The following is a 24,031-nucleotide window of genomic DNA, read 5'->3' as shown; positions in this document are numbered from 1 at the left end:
TTCCCCTGCCCACTGCTGATTGGTCCAGGGGCGGGCACCTGACAGGAGCTGAACCAATGATTCCCTGCCCTATTTTTTTGTTTGTTTGTTTGTTTTGTTTTGTTTTGTTTTTCCTAAACAGGACATCAGTGAGAGTCAAAACAGTCTCTTGCCGGGGGCAGGATCTGTAAAATATAAAACTCGGGATCTGTTGGGAGCCATGTGTGAAAAAATATGTGTGTGGGAAAAATAAGCCTGTTTCTAGTGAGAGAATGAAAAGAATTCAGAGAGAGGAGGAATGAGAGATCTGAGAGTTTAGGAGACTTAGGTTCCACTCGTTCCTGACGCTGCATCCCTGACCCTCCTGCTGGCTGGTTGTCAAAGTTTGCCTTGGATTCTGAGAACAATATAATTTCTTTTATGCCTAAGCTTGTTTGATTCAGGTTTCTCACGTGCAACCCAGATAACCCACTGCCTGTTCCTTTTATCTTTGAAGTTACTTAGAGGTATCTACACAGAATTTCATTTTTAACAACCTCTCCTTCTGCCTTCAATTTAATTTCTGTTAGAAAACCCTGGCCATGAAATCTGCACTGCTACAGTCTAAGACAGCTTTTTCAAAAGTATATTTTGTGAGCTTTTCCATGAAAATGAAGGTTTCCGTGGTCAAAGGCATTTGGGAAATAAATGCTGCATGTGCTATTCCTATCTTGGAGATTCATGATGTGTTATATTAAAGAATTCCTGCAATGAATAAATGTGTTTAATGTTTTTTAACCAGAATTCCCTAAATTCTTTTTGGGCCCTGCGCCTTTTTGTTCATAAAACATGTTATATCCCAAACTCCTGATGTTCCTTAGGACTCATTTTGGGGCATACTCTCTAGGACCACATGCAACTGAACCTCTTCCTTTAAAATGGCATATTACCAGGGTGCCCCACAAGAAGATGTGTGACCAAGGGGAGCACCCTGGTGTGGGGCATTGTCAGCCTGGAGGAAGGGACATTTTTGATAATTTTCGTAGAGTCACCGTCTACTCATTAAGCATGAGCTCATAGGGCTGGGTCTACTCAAAGAGTGTGTCTTTTGTTAACTTACTGCTTGGTGCCCTCTGTGTTGATGGTGGTCAACACTATCACCACCTCCCCAAAAGGTCCTTCCTGTTAGTTAGAATTATCCTCAGAAGAGTGGTTCCCTCACTGTTTCCTGACATTCCTGAGAAGTGGAGCCATCCACAAGGCAAGGCAAAAGTGTTCCAGAGGCTCTGCTTTGGGCAGAATGGGGCTTCCAGATGTTGACCTGCTGCAGAGCTCTGTCTCAGGTGCGGGATATTTGGAATAATCTCTGCTTCTGGAGGTTTTTTTTTTTTTTGACTATCTTCCCACCTGCTGGTGGGCACGATCACCCTCTCATTGCTTACAGTTTGCAGAGAACTCTCATTTGAGCCCTTCAGCCCTCCTGTAAAGCCAATGAGTTTTATTTATCTCTATTTTACAAATGAGGAAAGAGAGGCCCATTCACTTGGCCTTAGTCACACAGTTAGGAAAGGAAGAGCTGGGATGGGGTCTTGGGTCTGCTTGACCTTGTCATGCCATTTTCTCTGTCTTCCTATACAGCCTCCATCATCAAACTGCCTGGGCACACATCAGACTGCCACAGGCACATTTCAATTCCTTTCCTCTCCATCACCACCCAAATATCTCCTGGACTCCTGGGCCTGGCCTCCTTCCTCTGGGGATTGAGAGGTGGGAATGTTAAGGAAGGGAGATGGCATCTGTGGGGCTGCACAATTCGGCAGGTCAGGAAGGCTGCCTCCTGATGACTGTGGCAGGGATAGGCCTGGCTGTGTTCATCGTCCTCGAGATCAATGACCAAGCAGCCATGTGTGTCTGCGCCTCCTCAGGTGGTTTTACAGACAAGCATCTCTCACCTGCCAGAGCCCACCTCCCATCCTTCAACAGATGTGCTGGCTTCTCTCTCACCCACATGGGACTCACCTCCCACTGGCCTAGGAAATAAGCAGCTTTGAGGTGACCAGCATCTGCAAGAGGCAGCACATTGTTCAGGGCCTTCTCAGCCTGAAGAAAGGTACGATGGAGGGAACCCTAATGCAGGAGTTCAAGGGTCCGGCTGCGGAGTCAGGGGGAAGCGACGAAACCTCAGCCTCCTTTTCTGGAAAATGGGGACAAGGAGTTCTACCTGACACTCAAGGTCATGGTGAGGGAATAGGCAGGAATATGGAATATTATGACCCCAGGAATATGGGAGGTGGCTGCAAAAGCCAAAATCCATGAAGTCAACTAGAGTTGTCAGAAGCCGTTTTCCGATATACTATCTGCTCTCTAATATGGTAGCCACCAGCCTCCTGCAGCTAGCTAACTTAAATGAATGAAAATGAAACTTTATTAAATATTCAATTCCTCTGCAAGGCGTAAGAATGATACAGTGGACTTTGGGGATTTGGCGAAAAGTGTGGGTGTGTGTTGAGGGATAAAAGACTACACACTGTGTACAGTGTACACTGCTCGGGTGATGGGTGCAATAAAATCTCAGAAATCACCACTAAAGAACTTATTCATGTAAGCAAACACCACCTGTTCCCCAAAAATCTATTGAAATTATAAAAAAGTTCAATTCCTCATTCTCCTAGCTGCCTTGCAAATACTCGATTGCCACAAGGGTTTAGTGGCTAATGTACTGGACAGAGCAGATAGACAACATTTTCATCAGCCCGGAAGGGTCTATAGGACAGCACCGATCAGATTTTTCTCTAACCTGTTTCTTCTGCCCCTCTATCCCCTGCCCCTGCTTTAAACCCGTTCTTCATACAGCCTGCTTCCCCAACTCCCCAGTCTCAAAGGAGACTGTCTAAGTGACTGTACTGGTCCATCTCGCAGGGATGACTCAAACTCTCGCCAGGAACGAGACTGGAGTTCTCTTGCAGAAACTGTGTGCACATCTGGTGCCCCCAGTGAGATAATAAGATCCTGAAAGGTGGGGTCTTTTCTCATGCCTCCTGCACCCCGATGATGACCTGCACAGTGTTAGCATGTGACAAGTCCTTAATCAAGATTATGAATTTTCCCCGAATTGGTGTAGCTCATCGTCCAGTCAGGTTGACTGAGGGTCCAAAAGCTTGGGTCAGAACAGTCTTGGTTCAGCTATGAACTCACTGCATGACTTCAAAGACATCATTACTTCAATCCAGCCCTCAGGGGAAAGAGAAGGTTGGCCTGGAAGAGATGATCTCAGACGTTCTTTCCTGCTCTGACCATCTGTGGCTTTGGGAGGCAGAACACAGACTTTTTGGGTAGCCTTGTAGCCTGCAGTCAGTGCTCAGACCAACGCCATATTCCACAGGGAACTGTGCTGTGTGAGGATGTCTGTGATGGGGACCTGGCACTGAGAGTACACGCGTGTGTGTGTGTGTGTGTGTGTGTGTGTGTGTGTACATGTGCTTTTGCTCCTGAATCAAGATAACAGGCTAGGAAACCTACCATTATCATGGAAGGACATAACTAACTTCTATTTAGGCTTTGAGTGTGGGGTCTCCATGACTCATTTTATTTCCTTATTTCCCTCTTCTTCCACAGACGATTAGATAATCATATGTGTTCTGGTGTCTGCAAGAAAGGCCTCTCTTTGGGGACCAAGACTCCATTCCCTGGACCCTGAGTTGTCTACAGGCCTCCACGGTCCCAGGGCCCGGTTGGCCTCAGGATGCCCTGTCCACCAGCCCTCAGGGATGCCAGAGATCAGAACGGACACAAACCTTCATCCGTCTGCACCTGGAGGGGCATTGAGTTGAGAAAAGTACACAGGATCAACAAAGCGTCTCCTCAGTGAGTGGCTGATGGGGCTTGGGCTGCCCTGGCTCCTGAGGTGAGCTTCCAGATGGCACTGGCGCAGTAACACGTGTGTGGCCATTTTATCTTTCAGTTGGAGGAGCAGAGGACTGGCTGTGATGGGAGGTAAATGGTCACACTCCCCTCCCCGCATCAGGGTGTTCCTGAGAGAGCGGTGGTGGGAGAGAGCCTGGAGTTTGCAGTCAGTCCTCCTGGGGTGGAAGCACTCACTGTCTCAGCAGCCTGATAAGCCTGGGTATGCTGAGTGCCAGACTCTAGAGTCCAAAGTCGATGAACTCAAGGCACAGGGGTGGCAAGAGGTGGGGGCTGGGCTGCTTGGGCTCCACCCCTTCCTCAACCCCAACCTGAGGGCCCAGGACCTCCCTCCTGCTGGAATCTTCCCTCCCCTCCCAATCCCCTTCAGGCTGCTCCCCACGCTCCTCTCTTGACCCACCTCTGCAATCCTTCCCATTATGCCCTGAACACAGCATTAATCTGACTTTGGGTCCCTCTTAAATCCATGTTTCCCACTCTTGGGCACCTCTTTACCTTCTTTTCCTGGTGAAATTCTAGAGGCTGCCATCACTCCTTGACTTGTGGCTGCATCACTCCAGTCTTTGCCTCTGTCATCACACTGCCTTCTCTGTCTGACCTTCCTGAGCTCCTCTTATAAAGACTTCTGTGATTACATCAGGCCCATCTGGATGATCCAAGACCATCTCAAGACCCTGCTCAAATACCCTTGGTGTTTCTCCTGACCCTGTTCCCTGTGATTGTGTCTCTTCCTCTGGGCCACGATCAAGGACTTGGTCTTTTTCATCATAATGTCCTTACTTGGGTGCAAAGCCTGAGATAGTGTACCTGGTTAAGGAATGGTTTGCTGAGGAAATAAATGAATAGATGAATGCATGAAATAAGCTTTAGGGTCTATACACATGGGTCCCCCAGGGGCTCACACAGGCATGATGCCAGGTCCCTGAGCCCATGTCCTTTGGTATTCCAACACTTCCCAGCACCTCCAGCTTCCCCCAGTGGGCAGCAGCCTGCTTTCCTTTCAGTTCTTCTAACTGGGTCGGGATATTCAGGATGACTGAGAGAGGCTGTCATCCTTTCCTCCTCTCCTGAAATCAAGCCACTCACCTGACCAACCACACCTGCTACTTCAAACCTTCCCGCATGTCTTCCCTCCCCCTACCTACCTTACCTCGCCAGTATTCCCATCATCTGTCCCTCTCCCACATAGTAAAATGTGAGGAAACCCGGGGCATCCCAGCCCAAGCCAGGGACATCTTTATGATTTAGCAGCATGTCACCAACCTCTTGTTGGACAGTAATCCCTCACAGGGTGGGCCAAGACAGCTCACCAGTCTTTCAGAGGTAGGCCTGCAGCCCTCCACCATCACCCTATGCCCGGTCCCTGTGCCCAGCTCACCTGTCTCTCCCCAGATGGGCAGGTACTCATCCTGCTGAATGTCCAGCATGATCTCCAGCCCGTTGCCTGTCCCCCCCTTGACCGTGGTGAGCAGAGGTTTGCCATCCTCGCCTGAGTTAAACATGTAACACTTCCCATATTTTGTAAACACCTGAAGGAGAGAAGAGAGAGAGAGAGAAGCACATGGGTAACTTCAGATGGGGGTCCAGAGATTGGCGAGACCCCAGAAATCTGACAGCAGGTCAGAGTCCCCACAGCCCATCACCATCACCCCTCTCAGGAACCAGCGGTTTTTCATCCTGGCTGTGGGCCTGACTTTTACCAAGGGAAATTCTGGCATCAAAGAGCAAATCTGGATGTCCTTTGGGGTTTCTTGCAGTAGCATCTGGTCTCTTCTTCCTCTGAGCACTACCTTGGGAGGTCCTGTTCACTTCCAGGCACTAAATATCATCTGTAAACTCCTGATCCTTCAATCCACACCTCCAGCCCTGGGCTCTCTTCTGGCATCCAGACACACTGGGTTCACCTTTGAGGTATGTTTCCAGCAGACCCTGGGCACTCAGTTTGTCCAGAGGCAACTGATCTTCTTCCTTAGCTTCCCCACCCCATTGGCAATTCTCTTGCAAGTCTGTTCCAGGGAACAGCATTGCCATCTGCCAAGGGGCTCAAGTCAGACCCTCAGAGTTGCTGTCTACACTTCTTATTCCTTACGCCGATGACCAATCGGGCAGCAGAACCTATCAATAACCTCTCTACATCTGTCCTGAATTTAGTCTTTTGTCTTCCTTACTGATGAAATTTAGGACCCAAGCGTTTTTTTTGCCTGCATCACTCTGGTTTCCTGGCTGGACTTCAGGATTCCAGATGACCTTCTCCAGCCCATCCTCTAAGGTAACTGTGAGTTACTCTGGAATGCAAACCCTATCACATTAATCCTGTGCTGAAAACCCATCAGGGCTCCCTATGCTCGTTAGGCTAGAATTCAGACCTGCCATGCCAGTCTTTTGCAATGCCCAGTCTTTTGCAATGCCCTCCACCTATTCCTTCTACCGTTCACTCTGCTGCTTTCCGCCTGAGTCCAGCAGCATCCACTGGAAGGTAGACTCCAGGGGCTCAGGGACTATGTCTGCTTGCTCATGATTATCTATCCCTAGTAGCTAGTATAGTGACTGGCACATGGGGTGCTCCGGAAATACATGTTGAATGAATGAATGAATGAGTGGGTGAGTGGATGGCGCCAGACCAAACAACTTGTAACAGCCCCAGGTCATATGCTGATGCTTCACACACTTGTGGTTCTCCACTTGCTGCTTCTGGCACCAGTAACTCCTTTTACTTCTCTCTCTGCCTGGACAACCTCTAGCTGGGCTCCAAGACCAGATCAATGCATTTCCTTCTCCAGTAAGCCTTCCTGAAACCCTGGACCAAGTTGGGTTACTTGCTCCCCTTGATCCTTCACCACAGCACCCCTTGCTTGGCACTCACTGAATAGCTGGTTTTGCATCTCTCCTGAATTTGACTCTGCCTCTCATTTCTGAATCCTGGCACTTAGTACATTGCTGGCACACAGTAGGGGCTCAGTCAACTTTTGCTTGATGAAAGTATGATTACAAAGAGGCAGAGTGATGGTGTAGAAAAAGCCCAGGGAAAGGAATGCAGAGATCTTTGTCCAAGTTTTGATATTGCCACTTCTTATAGTGTGACTTTAAGTGAACCAAATAAACCCTCCCAGCCTCAATGTCTCCATCTATAAAATGGGGGTTCTAGTCTTTGGCTTTGCTACCTCTCAAGGTTATTGAGAGGATCAAATGAGGTAACGCATGCAAAAGTGCTTTAAAACTGTAAAAGCTTTCTACAAATGCTATGGGTTATGATGATTATATAACTGCTTTCGAACCTCCAGCTGAAGCCAAATTACATCTGGCAGAATTGGCTGGAGGAGAGCCAGGCTGACTGTATTAGATTCCTGCAGCCACAGAGATTTGGGTCTGGGCCACTTTCCTGAGCACGCTTCACTGCACTGTCCCATCCTACAGCATAGAGGCCACAGGGAGGCTTTTTGGCTTCCCAGCTTTCAGTGCACAGGCAAGTAAATAACAGAAGTGACTGTGGGAGGCTGCCTTTCTTATGTAAATCTTTATGGCTAGATAGAAGAAAGGAAGAGGGGCTTCTATCATGTGCCAGGAACTGTGCTAGATGCTTATCTATGTTATCTCATTTAACTCTTACAACCGTGACCATTGGCAGTTATTGCTTTACCTATTGTGCGGAGGAGGAAACCAAGGCCCAGAGAGGTTAAGTGACTTGCCTAAGGTCACACAGCTAGTAGGAGAAAAACTGAGATTCAAATCTATATCTGTCTGATTCTAACACATGTGTCCTTTCTGCTGTGCTGTCCTGGGAGGGACATGAGGGTTTTCATCATTGGGACACTTCCTAGCCACATACTGTTCCTTTCTGCCTTGCTTTCCTCATCAGTCCATTCAATATTCATATGCATATGCTCCTACTATGTGCAAGGATTATGGGGATTGCAAAAAAGTACAAGCTCTACTGCTTGCCTTCAAGACCTGTAGGAAGGGTTAGTGAAACATCTATGTTGTTCTCCACTATACGAAACAGCTCTGAGTCCCTGGCCAGCTGCACTATTTCAGGACAGCCAATCCCTGCTCTTTCAGCTTCATGGCAGAGGAGAACAGCTGGAATTAATGCAAAGTCCAAAGCAAACATACTTTTTCAAAGAACCAAGTTTTTTCATAACTATTGCATATAGCAATTGAACTTGGCAAATGAACTTATCCCTTGGAGACGTGTTCCTGGGGATCACTGTAATGAACAGATAAGAGCATTTCATAGCACATCCATTGCAAGGCGTTGAACACATCTGGAGTGAATTCTGGGGTGCTCCAATAGAGCTTTTCTTTGTAGACACTCTAAATATCCTCTCTGTCTCTTCAAAATTGCTTATAATATTAATTTGCCTATCTGTATGAAGGGATTTGCAAGCAAAAGTAAATTTCAACTTAGCATCAGATTATTGCAAATTCCAACTCATTCACCTTTTGGTCCTTGAACTTCAGAATACTGGGCTGGGGTTAGAGAGTGGTGTGGACTCCTGAAATCAGCTGTGATCTCGGCCCTGCCAAAGCATGCCCAGTGTCATTGGTGAAGGTGTTGACCCTCCCTGAGCATCTGAAGATGATGACAAGGTGTAAGAACTGAAAAGCGTCTTAGAGATCATCTTGTTAATCCACCTTACTTTACATATGAGGAAACAGAGACCCAGGAGAGAGGAAATGACTTGCTAAAGGTTACACAGCAAGAAAGTGTCCAACTGGGACCCTTTCTTTCCTTTATACCAGCCTCTCTCAGTTTTTCCACTTACAAAAACAGATAGAGGGTCTAGTGGGGTGCTAAGATCCTCCCATCTCTGCACTTCAATTGATCATTGACTGAGTGTCTGCTTTGAGCAGATACAGTGGGAACGGAAGCCTCATGAATTGAAGGCTTTCCCTGTCAAAGAGGGAGCAGAGAGCTCTTTATAGTGGGAGTGAGTAGAGACTTGTTCCCCATCCTTGACTGCCTCCTTGCCAGGGCTAGAACCCATTCTAGCCCAGGCAGCAGCTCCTGCAGCTGCCCTTGGTGTCAATGTAATCTTTTCTGCTCCTTCTTCTGGGTGCAGTGTGCTGGAGCAAGTTCACAAACGTGCCAGGTGTGAGCTGAAATAGGTTAGAGCTTGGTGAAGCGTGGCAGTCACCAGAGCAGCAGGGGTGGGGAGCCAGAGGGTGACTACAGCCAAATCAGAGAGGTGGCCAAGTGACAGCTAAATTCTTCTTCTTTTTTTTTTTGAGAGCCAAATCATGAATGAACTCCCATTCACAATAGCTTCAAAGAGAATAAAATACCTAGGAATCCAACTTACAAGGGATGTAAAGGACCTCTTCAAAGAGAACCATAAACCACTGCTCGGTGAAATAGAAGAGGACACAAACAAATGGAAGAACTATGGCCAGGGATAGGGAAGGAATCAAATATTGGTGAAAATGGGGCCATACTGGCCCAAGGTTTAAATTTATTAGAATTCAAATTGCCATCCCCATTAAGCTACCATATGGACTTTCTTCACAGGGAATTTTGGAAGGAAAAAATGCTTTAAAGGTTCATATGGAACCAAAAAAGGACCCCCGCCATCTGGACAAGACAAATCCCTAAGCCAAAAGAACAAAAGGCTTGGAGGCATCAACGCTACCTGACTTCAAACTATACTACAAGGCTACAGTAACCAAAAACCAGGCATAGTTACTGGTACCAAAAACCAGAGATATAGGGGACCAATGGTGGAACCATGGAACAGAGGGCCCTCAGAAATAATACCACACATTCCAGCCCACCTATCCTTTGACAAAAACTGGGACAAAAAACAAGGAAAGTGGGGAAAGGATTCCATATTTAATAAAAATGGTTGCTGGGGAAAGAATTGGCTAGGGCCCATTTAAGGTAGGACAGCTGGGGAAACCTGGATTCCTTTCCTTTACTCTTAATAAGAAAATTAATTCAAAGGATGGATTTAGGAGACTTAAATGTTAGACCTAAAACCATGAAACCCTAGAAGAAAACCTAGGTAATACCATTCCAGGGACATTAAGGCATGGGGCAAGGGGACTTCATGTCTAAAACCAACCAAAAGCAATGGGCAACAAAAAGCCAAAATTGGACAAATGGGATCTAATTAAACTAAAGAGCTTACGCACCACAAAAAGAAAACTACCATCAGATTCAACAGGGCAACCTACAAGGGAATGGATAAAAATTTTTGCAATCTACTCATTCTGGACAAAGGGGGGCTTTAATATCCAAGGAACCTACCAAAGAAACTCAATTCAAATTTACCAAGAAAAAAACAACCCCCATCAAGAAGGTGGGCAAAGGATATAAACAGACATTCTCAAAAGGAAGACATTCATCATACCAAGCCCAACAGAACGGTGAAAAATGGTCATCATCACTGGGGCCATCAGAGGGAAATGCAAATCAAAACCACAGTGGAGAATAACCATCTCACACCCAGTTAGATGGCAATCATTAAAAAATCCAGGAAACAACAGGCTGCCCTGGGATGGAGGGATTGTGGAGAATAGGAAAAACACTTTTACCTAGGTGGACTGTCAACTAGATTCAACCATTGTGGAAAAACAGTGGTGGCAATTCCTCAAGGGATCTTAGGAACTAGGGAAACTACCATTTTGGACCAAGCCATCCCATTACTGGATATAACCCAAGGATTAATAAGTTCATGCTGCTATAAAAGGACCACATTGCCACCACGTTATGGTTTATTGTGGCACTATTCACAAATAGCAAAGGACATGGGAATTCACCCAATGGTCTATCAGTGGACAACTGGATTTAAGAAAATGTGGGGCACATAATTTACTATGCAGCCATAAAAAAGGGATGAGTCGTGTCCTTTGGTAGGGGAACTGGATGCAGGGCTGGAAACCCATCATTCTCAGCAAAACTATCGCAAGAAACAGAAAACCAATTACCCGGGCATGTTTCTCCACTTCATAGGTGGGGAACGGGGAACAACGAGATCAACTTGGACACAGGAAGGGGAACATCCACACCACCGGGCCTATTGTGGGGAAGGGGGAAGGCGGGGAGGGATTAGCATTAGGATAACCCTAATGTAAATGACGAGTTGATGGGTGCAAGCACACCACATGGCAACATGTCTACATTATGTAACAAAACCCTTGGCATGTTGTGCACCATGGTACCCCTAGAACTTAAAGTATAATTAAAAATAATTAAAAAAAAAAAAAGAGAGATGGAGTTTCGCTCTGTCGCCCAGGCTGGAGTGCATTGACACAATCTCAGATCACTGCAAGCTCTGTGTCCCGGGTTCACACCATTCTCCTGCCTCAGCCTCCCAAGTAGCTGGGACTACAGGCGCCCGCCTCCATGCTTGGACAGCTAAATTCTTTATCAAGTCAAGACCACCAGCAGGAGGCCTAAAATCCTTGTATGACTTCCTGTTACATTTAGGATGAAGCCCCCAGTGCCCCCAGTCCCTACTGGGGCCCTGTATGGCTCAGCTCCTGGCATACTTTCTCCCTGCTCTCACAGGCTTCAAACATACTGGCCTCTTCGGATCCCAGGATGTGCAGCAAGCTCTTCCCCGCCAGGCATTTCCACATGCCTAGAGTGTTCTCTGCCTAGAATGTTCTGGCATGCTTTGCCTGGCCAGCTCCTCCTGATCAGGCCTCAGCTTGAAAGCCACTTTCTCAGAGAGGCGCTTGGCTTCTCCAGGCTCCCAGCCTTCATTCAAATCGTGACTTCTTGTTTTACAACCTCACACCCCTTATATTTTTCCATTATAGTGTCTGTCAAAGTATGTAACTGGATGGTTATTTATATGATTATTTGTCGGATGTGTTTTCTGCCAGATTGTCAGCTTTGAGAGGGCAGGGACTGCGTCTGTTTTATTCAATGAATGAGTGAATGAATGAATGAATGAATGAATAAGAGTCAAGGTGCTGCTGGCACACATTTCCTTGTGCACCTCCAGGAAGTGCCCTTCTGTGTTGGCTGGCCTCACCTGGTTCTGGCTGGAGCTCACGCTGACATCTTGACCAGCTCCCCTTCCCTCCCGTTTTCTGCTGGAGCCTTCTCACTTCCCACCTAATTGGACCCAAGCGTTTTTGCTTGCGTCTCCATGAAAGCATTAGAGGAAATAATCCTTTTAGGAACTAAGATGACCGGGGACAGTTTACCTTCCTAGGTGCCGGCGGAGAGGCTCAGGGAAAGCAAAGCGCCCACTCCCTGGCTGCATGCCTTTCCTGGCCTCCCAGCCTGGGCCGCTGAGCCTGCCACTCCTGCCTGGCTTTTTTCAGAGGATTATTTTCCTCTCTGCTCATCATCAAAAGCCAGAGAGCTATTTACACACAGTGCAATTTTGCTACAAACTTGGAACAAGATGCAGCTCTTTCTGCATATTGGGGCATTATGACGTGTAAGAACATACGCTTCAAATTTATGCCTTATCGCCCCCAGCCAGAAAATACAATTTATTTAAGTCCAGACTGTCAGGTTGAGCTCGCTGCTTCTTCAGACCTGCTATTCTGCCAGGCATTTCTCTGCTTTCCCGGTAAGTGTTGACAGGCCCATTGTGGATGGCAAGGCTGGATTTGCCGGGTTGCTGAGAGTCTAGGATTGCACTTAGTTGGATTGGTCTACAAGAATTAATTAGGAATTAAGAAAGATGCATATTTCAAACCTGGATCTACAGGAGTGGTGGTGGTGGTGGGGGTGCTCCTGAAAATAAGTCCCACAACTATCATTTTCATTCCTAATGCTTGCATTGTGTGTTACTGTTTAGAGATTGAGATTGCATATACATAGAACTTCAACTTTCTCAATGGCCCTTTGAAGATGGAGGAAAGGAAACTAAGAATTCCTTAGCTTCTACTTTGTGCTGACTCCTGATTGGCACAGTCATAGTTTTATGTAAGTTTTTTTTTTTTTTTTTTTTTTTTTTACAGGGCCTTGCTTTGTCACCCAGGCTGGAATGCAGTGGCATGATCACAGCTCACTGTAATCTCAAACTTCTGGGCTCAAGTATCTCAGTGTACAGGTACACACCACCATGCCTGGCTAATTTTAAACATTTTCTTTGTGCAGAGGGTTTCACTATGTTGCCCAGGCTGGTCTCAAACTCCTGACCTCAAGGGATCCATCTGCCTCAGCCTCCCAAAGTGCTGGGATTACAGGTGTAAGCCACTGCGCCTGGCCCTCCTCATTCTTGATTATGGTCCCAACCACCCGGAAGTAGAGGCATTTTATATTCACATCCAGAAATGGAGAATCTGAGGCTGCTTAAGGCCACAGTGCCAAGGGGTAGCAGAGCTGAGACTCATGGGTGAGACCTTCCCATCAGAGACATTGAAAGGAAGGGACACTAGGCTAAAGCAGCTCACTGATGGCTAGTGAAGTCTGTGGCCATTGTCAATTCCAGTGTTCTCTTTTGCAAACTGGGCAAGGTAATCATGCCATGTGGTAGATTTGTTTGGAAGGTTACATAACAGACATCTTTACTTCCATACTAGAAGGAAGTACTATGTGTCTACTTTTCAGCAGAAGAGAGATGAGTTATTTAAGTTTTGAAGACGGGATCAGAGATGACTTGAAAAATGGGGGCTTGGGTTCCTGTGCTCTCTGCTTATGTTCATAGAATACCAAGCTCATCTTTTTTTTTCTTAATTTATTTATTTTTAATTTTTTTTTTATTATACTTTAAGTTCTAGGGTACATGTGCACAACGTGAAGGTTTGTCATGTTAAAGTAGTTAGAGGGGAAGGAAACAGCCATGTGCCCCTGCTTTTCTATTCTCTAATGATGTTAAGCCTGCTGCTGGAAGCCCAGGGTAGCCAATGGGATTACTGGGGGCCAAGGAATTCTGTAGAGAGGGAGATGCTTCCATGCACACAACCCTCTTTGAAAATCTATATGAGTTCCAGCAGCTGAATTGTAACTAGCTATTGGTACAGTGGATACCACCAATCTGAAGTTGGCACATTCTAAATCAAAGAAATGTAGAATAAAGTGTAGAATAAGGAGAGAGTCTCACTGATCCTCCAGTAACTCTTAAAGTAGCTCTGAAATCACAGGCTGGCTTTGCTGCCCTCCCTGGAGCGCCTTCAGTGCTAGTCACTTTATATCTGCTGTCATTAACCTTTGCAACAGCCCTGTGAAGATGATGTTATCATCCCTGTTTTACAGATAAGGAAACTGAGGCACAGACAGGCTGAGCCAGGTCACAGAGCTGAAGAAGCCTGGGCGAAATCATTCTCGGCCTAATTCCAAAGTCTATACTCTTTGTCCCCATCCCTCATAGCCACTGCTCATATCCTTAGCCATCTCCCAGCCTGCTTTGTTTCTGGCAGACTAGTGAGGCTGGTGCTTTGCTGACATTAGAGCTCTCCCACCTGGTAGTTGGGGAGGCACGTCTCAGAGTCAGAGAAATCCGACCAAAGTGCCAGACACCAAAAAGCTTCCCCTCCAAACTTCTTATTTTGCACCTGGGGAGTCTGATGTTCAGAGGGGTGAAATGACTGTCCCGGGTCACACAGCTAATCTGGAGGGAGAGTAGATATCTGACCTGGGCTTCATGTCTTGAACCTCTGCTGTTCCTCGAAGCCTTCTGTTTGTACATGCCGGGACTTGGAAATAATGGCTAGGATCCTTTTCCTGGATCATTGCATCCGGGCATAAGAGTAAGATTGCCTGCTGCCAGCATCTGCGCATGGTGTGATCTATTGGGGCATTCTGCCTTACAGAGGTTGGGAAATGCAAAGTGGAGCCCTTGCTGTGAGGGGTTAGGAATAGCTAATACCCATGAAGACACGGTTTTCTGGTCCAATTAATAGTGCAAACAACATTTCTACACTGTGTACCTACTTAAGAAAATAAATTATGTATAAGCCCCCTCAAGGACTGTTGAAACATCCACTTACCAGCACACAGCTGGTCCTGCAAGCATCAAACCTTCTAACCTATTCATTAATCCTGACCTTTAGGGCTTCTTCTGGGTGATGGGTTTCTCATCTCTTGCTTATTACACTGGAAGGAAATGAAATTGCACTGCTCCAAAATGCCTCTAAAACTTAGCTGTTTTTTCTTTTCCCTGAGTTGATTCTGCTTTCTTCTCAGTGAGTTACTGAAATTTCTCATTAGACTGTTTTCAAAATAATGTGCTTGTTAAAGCCAGCCATTTAGTTTTGTTTGTTTTGTTTTTCTCTTTCAAACTCCTCAAATACATTTCACACAATTGGGAAGTGAGAAAGTCTGTCAAATGGGTTACCCGGCTCCTAGTAAACAAAATGAACCTGCCTCTTGTTTTCTGAAGTTGCAATTAAGGTTCTTGTCAATTAAATGCAGCCAGAGGGATTTATTAGCAAGGAAGCTGCTGTAGATGGTTAGCTCTTTGAAGGTAAAGACCGGATCTTATTAAAAAACCTGCTTGCTCATTCACCTGTTCCTGAAACAGGAATTTTTTGACCACCTATCATGTTCTAAGAAGTGCTGCATGACTGCGCTTTTTCTCACAGTGAGTTTGAAAAAGTGATTTCAACAAACACTCATGTAAGCATCTCCACGTGGCAGGTGCTGTTCCTGAGAATAAAGGAGATGAGGCAAATGCGACCACAATGCAGTCCCTCTGCCCTTCCCAATCAGGAGGCCATATGTTTTTCAGGACATCATTGACATCATTCTCCTTAGAAGCTACATTTTCTGGGGAGAAAGGGAAGGATAAGCAATCATGGAGCGTGAGTGGGCACTGTGCTGATTGCTTTGAACACTTCGTCTGTTAAAGCTCACAAAGCCCTTGGAAGTAGGTGTTATTCTTCCCAGCTTACAGTTGAGAAAACTGAGGCTCCTACAGGAGGCTACAAGGTCCTACAGCTAAAGAGTAGTTTGCCTGATGTTTCCCTTCTCATGTGGGAGTTGTTGGAATAACGCTCTGCATTATTTGAATGTATGATATGGTAATGTGACCCCCCTTCTCCATGCCCTGGGGCCCATCTGCTGCGATGTGACATTTCCTGTGCTGCTCTCACTAAGAGGCAGAGGCCTTCTAGTCTCCTGCCTCCAAGCCTGAAGCACAGCCGGGGACTTTTCTGCTGGGCAGCTGTCCAGAGAGCTTCAGACCGTGCAGGAAGAGATGTGTGAATGCTACGCAGGAAAAAGAGCATCAAGCGCCTGCAAATCTGTCTGTTGGTTGGGAAAACAACACGAAGGGGAACAACAGGCGAATCGGAGTGTTCTCCTTCAATTGTGTGGACAAATGTGTTCTCCTAGCAGATGACTCACAGAGGCAGAGGGGAAGGCTGAAGGCACTCCAGTCGTTCACCTTGAAAGGTGTTCAACATGCTGGGCCTCTGCTGGTGCATCCCTCTTGACAACTCATCTGAGAATCCAAAATTGGGTCTGACTTGAGATGATGAAGCAGAAGGTGGGGAAACTGGAGTCTTTCATGTTGGACCACAGCTTGGCTGGTTGAGGGAAGAAGGTTGACAGGCATTTCTGGGTTTGATGGAAATTTCAAATGGGACACAATGACAGGTTGCTTGCTCTTTCTTCTGAGGGCTCTACTGTCTGTCTCCTGTAGATAGTAGGGGTTGTGTCATTTTCATCTCTGTGTTCCCAGGGCTTGGTCTGGTAGCTGGTGAATAGAAGGCACTTAATGGGGAGTTTGGGTGAAGGAAAAAAAGCTAATATGGATTTGGGGACCAGGCAGCCCTGGTTTCAAATCTTGGCTCTACCACTGATTTGGGGAAGTCATTTCATCTTTTTGGTTCTTGAATGTGCATCTCAGCAATGCTGGTAAGAATACCTTCCAGTGGAGCTGTTGTGAAGATCAAAAGGAGTATGATGAGCCTGAAAGTTCTCTGTAGAAAAACAAAAAGGCTCAGCCCAGGCAGGGAGTATTCCTGCTTATGGCTTGGATCTTGCATAAGCCCTGCAGGAACTAGGGAGGAAAGGAGTTGCTATTTGGCTGTGGATGTTGAATCTCAGATGTTGTTCCATCCGGGACCATGCCTGTGGCTCTCTCATTCATTTCCTTAGTGAGCATCTCTAGAACACTCTAGAACACCTCTTGTATTCCAGGCACCACATCAGGCCTTGGGGATACAGACATGAGTCACCCTTTAGGAATCATCCAGTGGGGAGGGTGGCCCACAGACTGGGTGGTGCCAGGCACTGTGGGAGTGCACAGAAGGAAGCTGCCTGGTGGGCAGTGATGGTGGGATGGTGGGGGGCATGGAGAAATGTTGTGAAATTTTCCCTAGGAACAGTGGTGGCGACAGCAGTGGTATTTGGCAGGTTGAGAGACAGATCCCCTAGACTGGCTCCTCATCTTAGCAGGGCCATGCTAATGCTTTCAGAAAGGCCAGTGGTGCCAGTCTATGCTTCTGGCTGCCTGCTGAGCCCTGCCTATCTGCTCATCATTCCAGCTGTCTTCCAGACTGGAACCTCACACCCTCAGGTAGACAACTATGGGTTCTATTAAGAGGCGGGCAGAATTGTGGAAGAACACGGACCGTGGAGTCAGATTATCCTGGCTGCATATCTACTACATGCCAGGCACTGTGCATAATGAATAATGGAGCTCAGCTTTCACAGAGTCGATAATTATTAAGACAGAGATGCAGCAACTGAGAGGAGTTAGCATTTGATTCTCCTGAGAGAACCTGTCAGCCTCAGAGATCTCCCCAAGGCTGACTCTCTGATCTGTCCACTGCCAACACATCACCAGACCACACCTAGGAACATACGGCCAAGACAAGTAGATGAAATAAGAGGAAACATATTTGTAGCGAGCCAAGGCTGACTGTGACGAGCACCCACTTGGCTGCCACCAAATGTAGGGAGCAGAACCCAGGAAGAGTTCCCAGCTTTTAGGAGGGCAAGAACTCAGGAAAGAGTGAGGGAGAATGTGTGGCCATAGACCATCCACAGTCTGCTCCCATTCCCATCTCTGCTGTCCCTACTGCCTATTTCCAACCCTACTGGCATGCTTCCTGCAGCCCCTGCCTGTTCCAGTTCCCAAGCACAGCAGACTGGAGTCAGGGGTGCTCACGGTACAGCAGCCCGTACACACTGGGATGTGGCCCCGAAGCTGCCACATTCGATGGAGCACATCTTAATCTACGTTCTGATCACCCATGACATGATGGATTTGAAGTGCCTGGCAGAGGGTACTCACTTAATAAAACTAGCTAGTAATATTATTATTAATAGAGATTCTGCACCTGAACTTTAATATCTGAGCTCCTATAGGATGTGATTTCTGGGTTCATGGTTCCTGTTAGAAGTTTCTTTTCAATACTTGATGTTTTTTGGTTTTGCTTTTTAATTGACACATTTATGAGGTATAACATGATGTTTTGATACATGTATACATTGTGCAATGATCAAATCAGGCTAATTAACATTTCCACCACCTCACATACTTATCATGTCTTTGTGGTTTAAATATTCTAAATGGAGAACATTTGAAATCCCTTCTTTTAGCAATTTGAAATATACACTCTTATTAACTGTAGTCATCATGCTGTGCAACAGAATATCAGGACTTGTTCCTCCTGTCTAACTGAAACTTTGCACCCTTTGATCAACATCTCCCCACTCCCTCTCCATCCACCTGAACCACCCCAGCCTCTGGTAACCAGCAGTACAAATGACCAACAGATGTATAAAAAATGCCCAACATCACAAATCATCAGAGACATGCAAATTAAAGCCACAGGAGATATCACCTTCCATCTGTTACAATAGCCATTATCGAAAAGATGAAAGATAACAAGTATTGGTGAAGATGTAGAGAAAAGGGAACACATGTACACTGTCGGTGGAAATGTAAATTAGCACACTCATTTCAGAAAACAGTATGGCATGTCCTCAAAAAACTAAAAATAGAATTACCATATGATCCAGTAATCCCACTTTTGGGTTTACAGCTAAAGGAATTAAAATCAATATGTTGAAGAGATGTCTGCACTCCCACGTTCCTTGAAGCACTATTTACAATAGCCAAGATACTGAAACAACAGGAGTGCCCATCAATGGGTATGTGAACTTTAAAAGGTGGTACAGATACACAATGAATTGCTATTCAGCCTTTAAAAAGAAGACAGTTCTGTCATTTGCAACAACATAGATACATCTAGATAAATAAGACATTATGCTAAGTGAAATAAGCCACACACAGAAAGAGAAATACCACATGATCTCACTTATATATGTGGAATCTAAAAAAATTGAACTCAGAGATAGTAGAATGGTGGTTGCCATTAAAACCTTTTCTTTTTTTTTTTTTTAAAAAAAAAACCAAACAGTTGCTTGCCTAATCTTGTGATTACAACCCTATTCCTGCTACTAACTGCTGCATGCTGAATTTATGGGAGTACCTGCCTGCTTGGTTTCCCTGTGGCTGTACCCAGATCCCTTCTGGAAAGTTTCTTGGGTATTCTTGAGGAAGTCTGCATCACTCTGACTGGCTATTTTTGCTTAGCTGAACTTCACTTTCCTCCCGCCTTCCCAGCTCCTATCCCATGGGCTTGGGTGGGCTAATTCCTCCCACTGTGAGTGTGCTTTATGACTGGATGACCAACCCTGAGATCAGACACATGTCACTCCTTGCACCTGCCTCATTACACACCTGCTGGGCATATCCCTTCTTTCGTGCAGGTGTGGAATGGGAGAAGGAAGAAGAGGGGATCAGAAGTGTGTTGTGTTGTGTTCCTGGTTAATTTTGCATTATTCTACAGGGCTAGATTGAAAGTGATGCATCAGTGGAAACCAAATGATAGTTTATGATGTTTACAGAAGAAAAGCAGATGTTTCCATTAATGGCAGGGCAGAAAACAATCCCAAGGCAGGCCGATTCTAAAAGCTGATCAAGAAAAGGTCAAATAGGTAACTACCCATATGGCACTAAAATCCTCATACCACATTCTTACTGAGTTCATGTTTTCTTATTAAAGTCATATTTCAGCTTTTCCAGGAACTGCTTGGAGAATGTCATTGTCTGCTAGTTTTCCCCACAGCTGGTCTTGGAGATTGAGTAGCATGGAATTTTAGTAGCAAAGCTTACATTGTGAATGTTCAAAGCCATCACAGATTCACAAATGCAGAGAGTTTTCTGTAGTTTAATCAGATTGCTTTCCTGACATGTGAAATTAGGGCCTGGCTCGGAGATATACAGCATGCATGATACCACTCTCCTTTCTAGATCTGTAACAGACATAATTGATTGATCACAATGCTCTTTCCCTCTGGGACTCACAGTTGTTTTCAGTCCAATAATTTTGGCTGCCACTATGGGTCCATTGGAGTTGGCAAGTTAGATAAACCCTATTTGCCAGTTTTGCACCAGAAGCATATAAGTTCTACTGGTGGTGCCAGTGTCTCTATAGCAAGAAGCAATGCCTGAAAGTGGGAAAGGGTTTGAGAAGGTGCCACAGGGCAGTGGTCACCAACCTTTTTGGCACCAGGGACTGGTGTCATGGAAGACGATTTTTACACGGACTGGGGAGGAGCGGAGCGATGGTTTCAGGATGATTCAAGCACATGACATTTATTGTGCCCTTTATTTCTATTATTATTACATTTTAAAATATAAAGAAATAATTAGATAACTCACCATAATGTAGACTCAGTGGGAGCCCTGAGTTTGTTTTCCTGCAACTAGATAGTCCTATCTGGGGGTGATGGGAGACAGTGACAGATCATCAGGTATTAGATTCTCATAATGGGGGCACAATCTAGATCCCTCACATGCACAGTTCACAATGGGGTTCATGCTCCTATGAGAATCTAATGCTGCTACTGATCTGAGAGGAGGCTGAATCAGGTAGTAATGCAAGCAATGGGGAGTGACTGTAAACACAGATGAAGCTTGGCTGGCTTGCCCGCCGTTGACCTCCTACTCTGTGGCCCACTTCCCAGTAGGCTGGGTTGTTAACAGTCTGTGGCCAGGGGGTGGGGGACCCCAGCCACAGGGCAATATGAGAGTCACAACTTGAGGGCTGGGGTAGAAGGGACTGACGAGTGACAGAGGCAGAGATGGTATCTTGCATACTTGACAAATATTGCTTAGACTTGGCCCCTGTACCATAAAAGAGAGAGCACAGGCTTTGGAATCAAAGCATGATTTTGCCACTTACTAGCTTTTTAAGTTGGGCTAATATTTATTCAGCATCCTCATGCCTTACTGTCTCATCCTGGGATACTAGAATCCCAGGGGAGTGTAGTTTTCATTGTGCCACAGTTCCTTGAATTACGAACTAAATACCAAAGGACGTAAGATGATTAGAGGCTTTCACAATGAAAGACAAAACATTTTTAGTTCATTCAACATCTAATGAGCAACTATTACATGTCAAATACCCTGCTAGGTCCTGGGAATACAAAGATAAATAAGACTTGGACAGTACCCTCAGGTAGTTCATGAGCTGTAAGAAATGAAGATAAAACAGTTTAAGATCATCAGGGAGATAAAGTAGCTGTAATATCATCATGGATTCATGCACATTAACTTACGGAATGCAACTCTCCAGCGTAATTACATAAAGCAAGGTCCACCTGTTCCAGCCTATTGTTCTTGTCGAGCTGTGGGCATTCATGGCAGGGCCTGTTTTCTGCTACTGCTTTCACATCAGTTCACCCTACAGCCTATCTTTCCTGTCCTCTTCACACCCTCACATCCCCTCTAGATCCCTGGAACAGGACCAGGGCTAGCATGGGGCAAATGAAGACCTAGGGCATGAAATTTAAGGGAGCAATTACTTCAGGGGTTGCACTTGCATTAACCTGAGTGTGGGTGCCTCCTTAAATTTTGCATCTTAGTCCAGCTCCTGCTCAGGACAATGTCAGATGAAGACAGGAGAGACAGATGTGACAAAAGGGAGTGACAACTTGCTCTCACAACAAACTCGCAAAATAGACACTATTGTCCCATTTACAGATGAGGAAACTGGGGTTCAGGGAAGGTGAGTTACTTGCAGAGGCATCATAGACTCGTGAAGTGCAAGCAGGAAGACAGAAAAGCACAGGCTTTTTTTACTGGGACAGGTCCAAGTGGGAAGCCCAGTTCTACGGGGCCTGAGTCATGTGACCTTGGGTCAGCTACTTATTTTCTCTGACCTGTTTCATCATCTAAGAATGTGGATAATAATACTTCTCCGGGTTACATGGAAACGAAGTCCGGTCTCCTTCACTTTGGTCTCTGTGACTCAACTTTGTCATGTGTCAAATGGTCTGGCCACATCTGCCTCACAGAGTTACCGTGGAGACCATGAGTTCTGAGGGGTTGTTTGAAGGATCAAATGTCAGTTCTGACTGGGTGTGGCTCAGGCCTATAATCCCAGCACTTCGGAAAGCTGAGGTGGGGAGATCACTTGGGGTCAGGAGTTCAAGACCAGCCTGGACAAGATGGCGAGATCCCATCTCCACTAAAAGTACAAAGAATTAGCTGGGTGTGGTGGTGTGCACCAGTAGTCCCAGCTACTTAGGAGGCTGAGGCAGGAGAATCGCTTGAACCTGCGAGGCGGAGGTTGCAGTGAGCTGAGATCGCGACACTGCACTCCAGCCTGGTGACAGAGCAAGACTGCTGCAAATCTTTTCCAGAAGGATAATTGAGACTTATGAAACATGTCAGGTGAACCTCCCAGCAACCCTACCATAACTCTTGTTGCTAGAGAAGCAGTGGCAGAATCCATGAGAGGCTAAACAACTCTCCCAATGTCGTGTAGCAGGGCAGACGTGGGATCTCAACCCTGGTGTGTCTGATTAAGAAGCCTTGGGAGCTCTGCCTCCCAGGATGCAGAATAGGGGACAGCAAGAAAAAAATATTTCTCAGCAATGGAACAATACCTAAGATTTGCACTTGAGCATGTTCCAATGTGCCTGAATATAAATTAGACTAAATGCAAACCAGCATATGAAACCTCTTGAGTGTCAATTACATCCTAGGCATGGCAGAGGGATACCTTGAGACTCTTCAGGGTGGTCTGGTGGTGCTGCCAATTAATGATATGAGTCTTTGCTCTATCCCCAAAATTCAACGAAGTTTCACAACTCTTTTCCTCAAAGCCAGAGAATTGAGGGAGACAGGGTTGTGGCTTTCTGCAGGTTTAAGTATTGTTGGTTCTGTTTTGAAAATGTCACTCTAATTAGTTTCCTCCTCTCAGTCCTGCCTACCTTCAGCCATGCAACCAGGTGAGCTGCTCATCTCTTACCTGGTTAACTGCCACAGCCTCCTACAGAGTCTCCTGCCCCAGTCCCTTCCTCCTCCATTCATCTTCCACATAGCAGTCAGGCAGATCTTTTTCAAAAGCAAACACCCCTGCTTAAACCTCTGCAAGGCTGCAAACTTCTTGGTTTGGGCTGGCATATTCTTGAGAATTCTCAAGATCTGGGCCCCGCTCAGTTCCTTCTAGCCTCTTCTCTCCTGCACGCCATGAGTCAGCTCTGCCCAGCCCTGCCTTTCTCCAAAGACACCATGCTACTTCATAACTCTGTGCTTTCAGACATGCTGACACCTGTGCTCAGAACATGTCCCTGCCTTCATTGAGTTAACTCTTACTCATACTTCATACTCCAACTAGGGAATACTTCCTCCAGAAAGCCTTCCCTGATGACCTACCCCCTGCTCGGAACAGCTGACATGCCCTCCTGGGGCTTTGGCAGCACCCTGTGCTGCCCTCTGTCCCGTCACACTGGACAGTCTGCTCACTCCTACTTGAACTTCAAATCTCAGCTGGCTCTTCCAAACCAAGGTCAAGTCTAATGAAGGGAGCCCTTTTCTTGGTACCACATACTTTTCCTTCAAGCCCCAGTTGCTGCATATTTGTGTGATCATCTGATTGAGGCCTGTCTCTCCACACTAGACTGTAAGCTCCAGGCCATCTTGCTTTTGCTCACTTCCTGGGTTCCCTGGGAAGCAGACTGAGGATGGAGACTTGCATGCAAGAGGTTTACTGGGCAGTGTCCTTGGGCTCCACACCCACCGATCAGACCCATGCAGGAGGGAAGTTGGCAGGAGAAGTTGAACTTCCACGTAGTTGTTAACAGAGGCCTCAGCTGACCTATGGGGAGCTCTGGAGTGGGGGTGGCCCTTCAGAGCTGTCCTGGATTGAGGTGAGGTGCCAAAATTTGTATCCCCATTGGATTTGGGCTAACCCTGGAGAGAGGACAGAACTCTGGGTG

General features: G+C 46.2%; 1 protein-coding gene across 2 annotated transcripts in view; it reads right to left on the bottom strand.

The window, feature by feature from the left end:
- Positions 1–24,031, bottom strand: part of ASIC2 (acid sensing ion channel subunit 2) — a 1,151,120-nt gene that overhangs the window by 86,892 nt on the left and 1,040,197 nt on the right. For both annotated transcript variants that reach the window (XM_017890960.1, XM_017890961.1), the window contains exon 2: positions 5,258–5,408. In XM_017890960.1, the coding sequence (XP_017746449.1) occupies positions 5,258–5,408 (151 nt within the window). The remainder of the gene's footprint in view (positions 1–5,257; positions 5,409–24,031) is intronic.

Source organism: Rhinopithecus bieti, unplaced genomic scaffold (assembly GCF_001698545.2).
Source record: "Rhinopithecus bieti isolate Rb0 unplaced genomic scaffold, ASM169854v2 scaffold_19652, whole genome shotgun sequence".
In the NCBI taxonomy this organism is placed as follows: domain Eukaryota; kingdom Metazoa; phylum Chordata; class Mammalia; order Primates; family Cercopithecidae; genus Rhinopithecus; species Rhinopithecus bieti.
The sequence above is the reverse complement of the archived record's forward strand: the minus strand, read 5'-3'. Positions and strand labels throughout refer to the sequence as shown.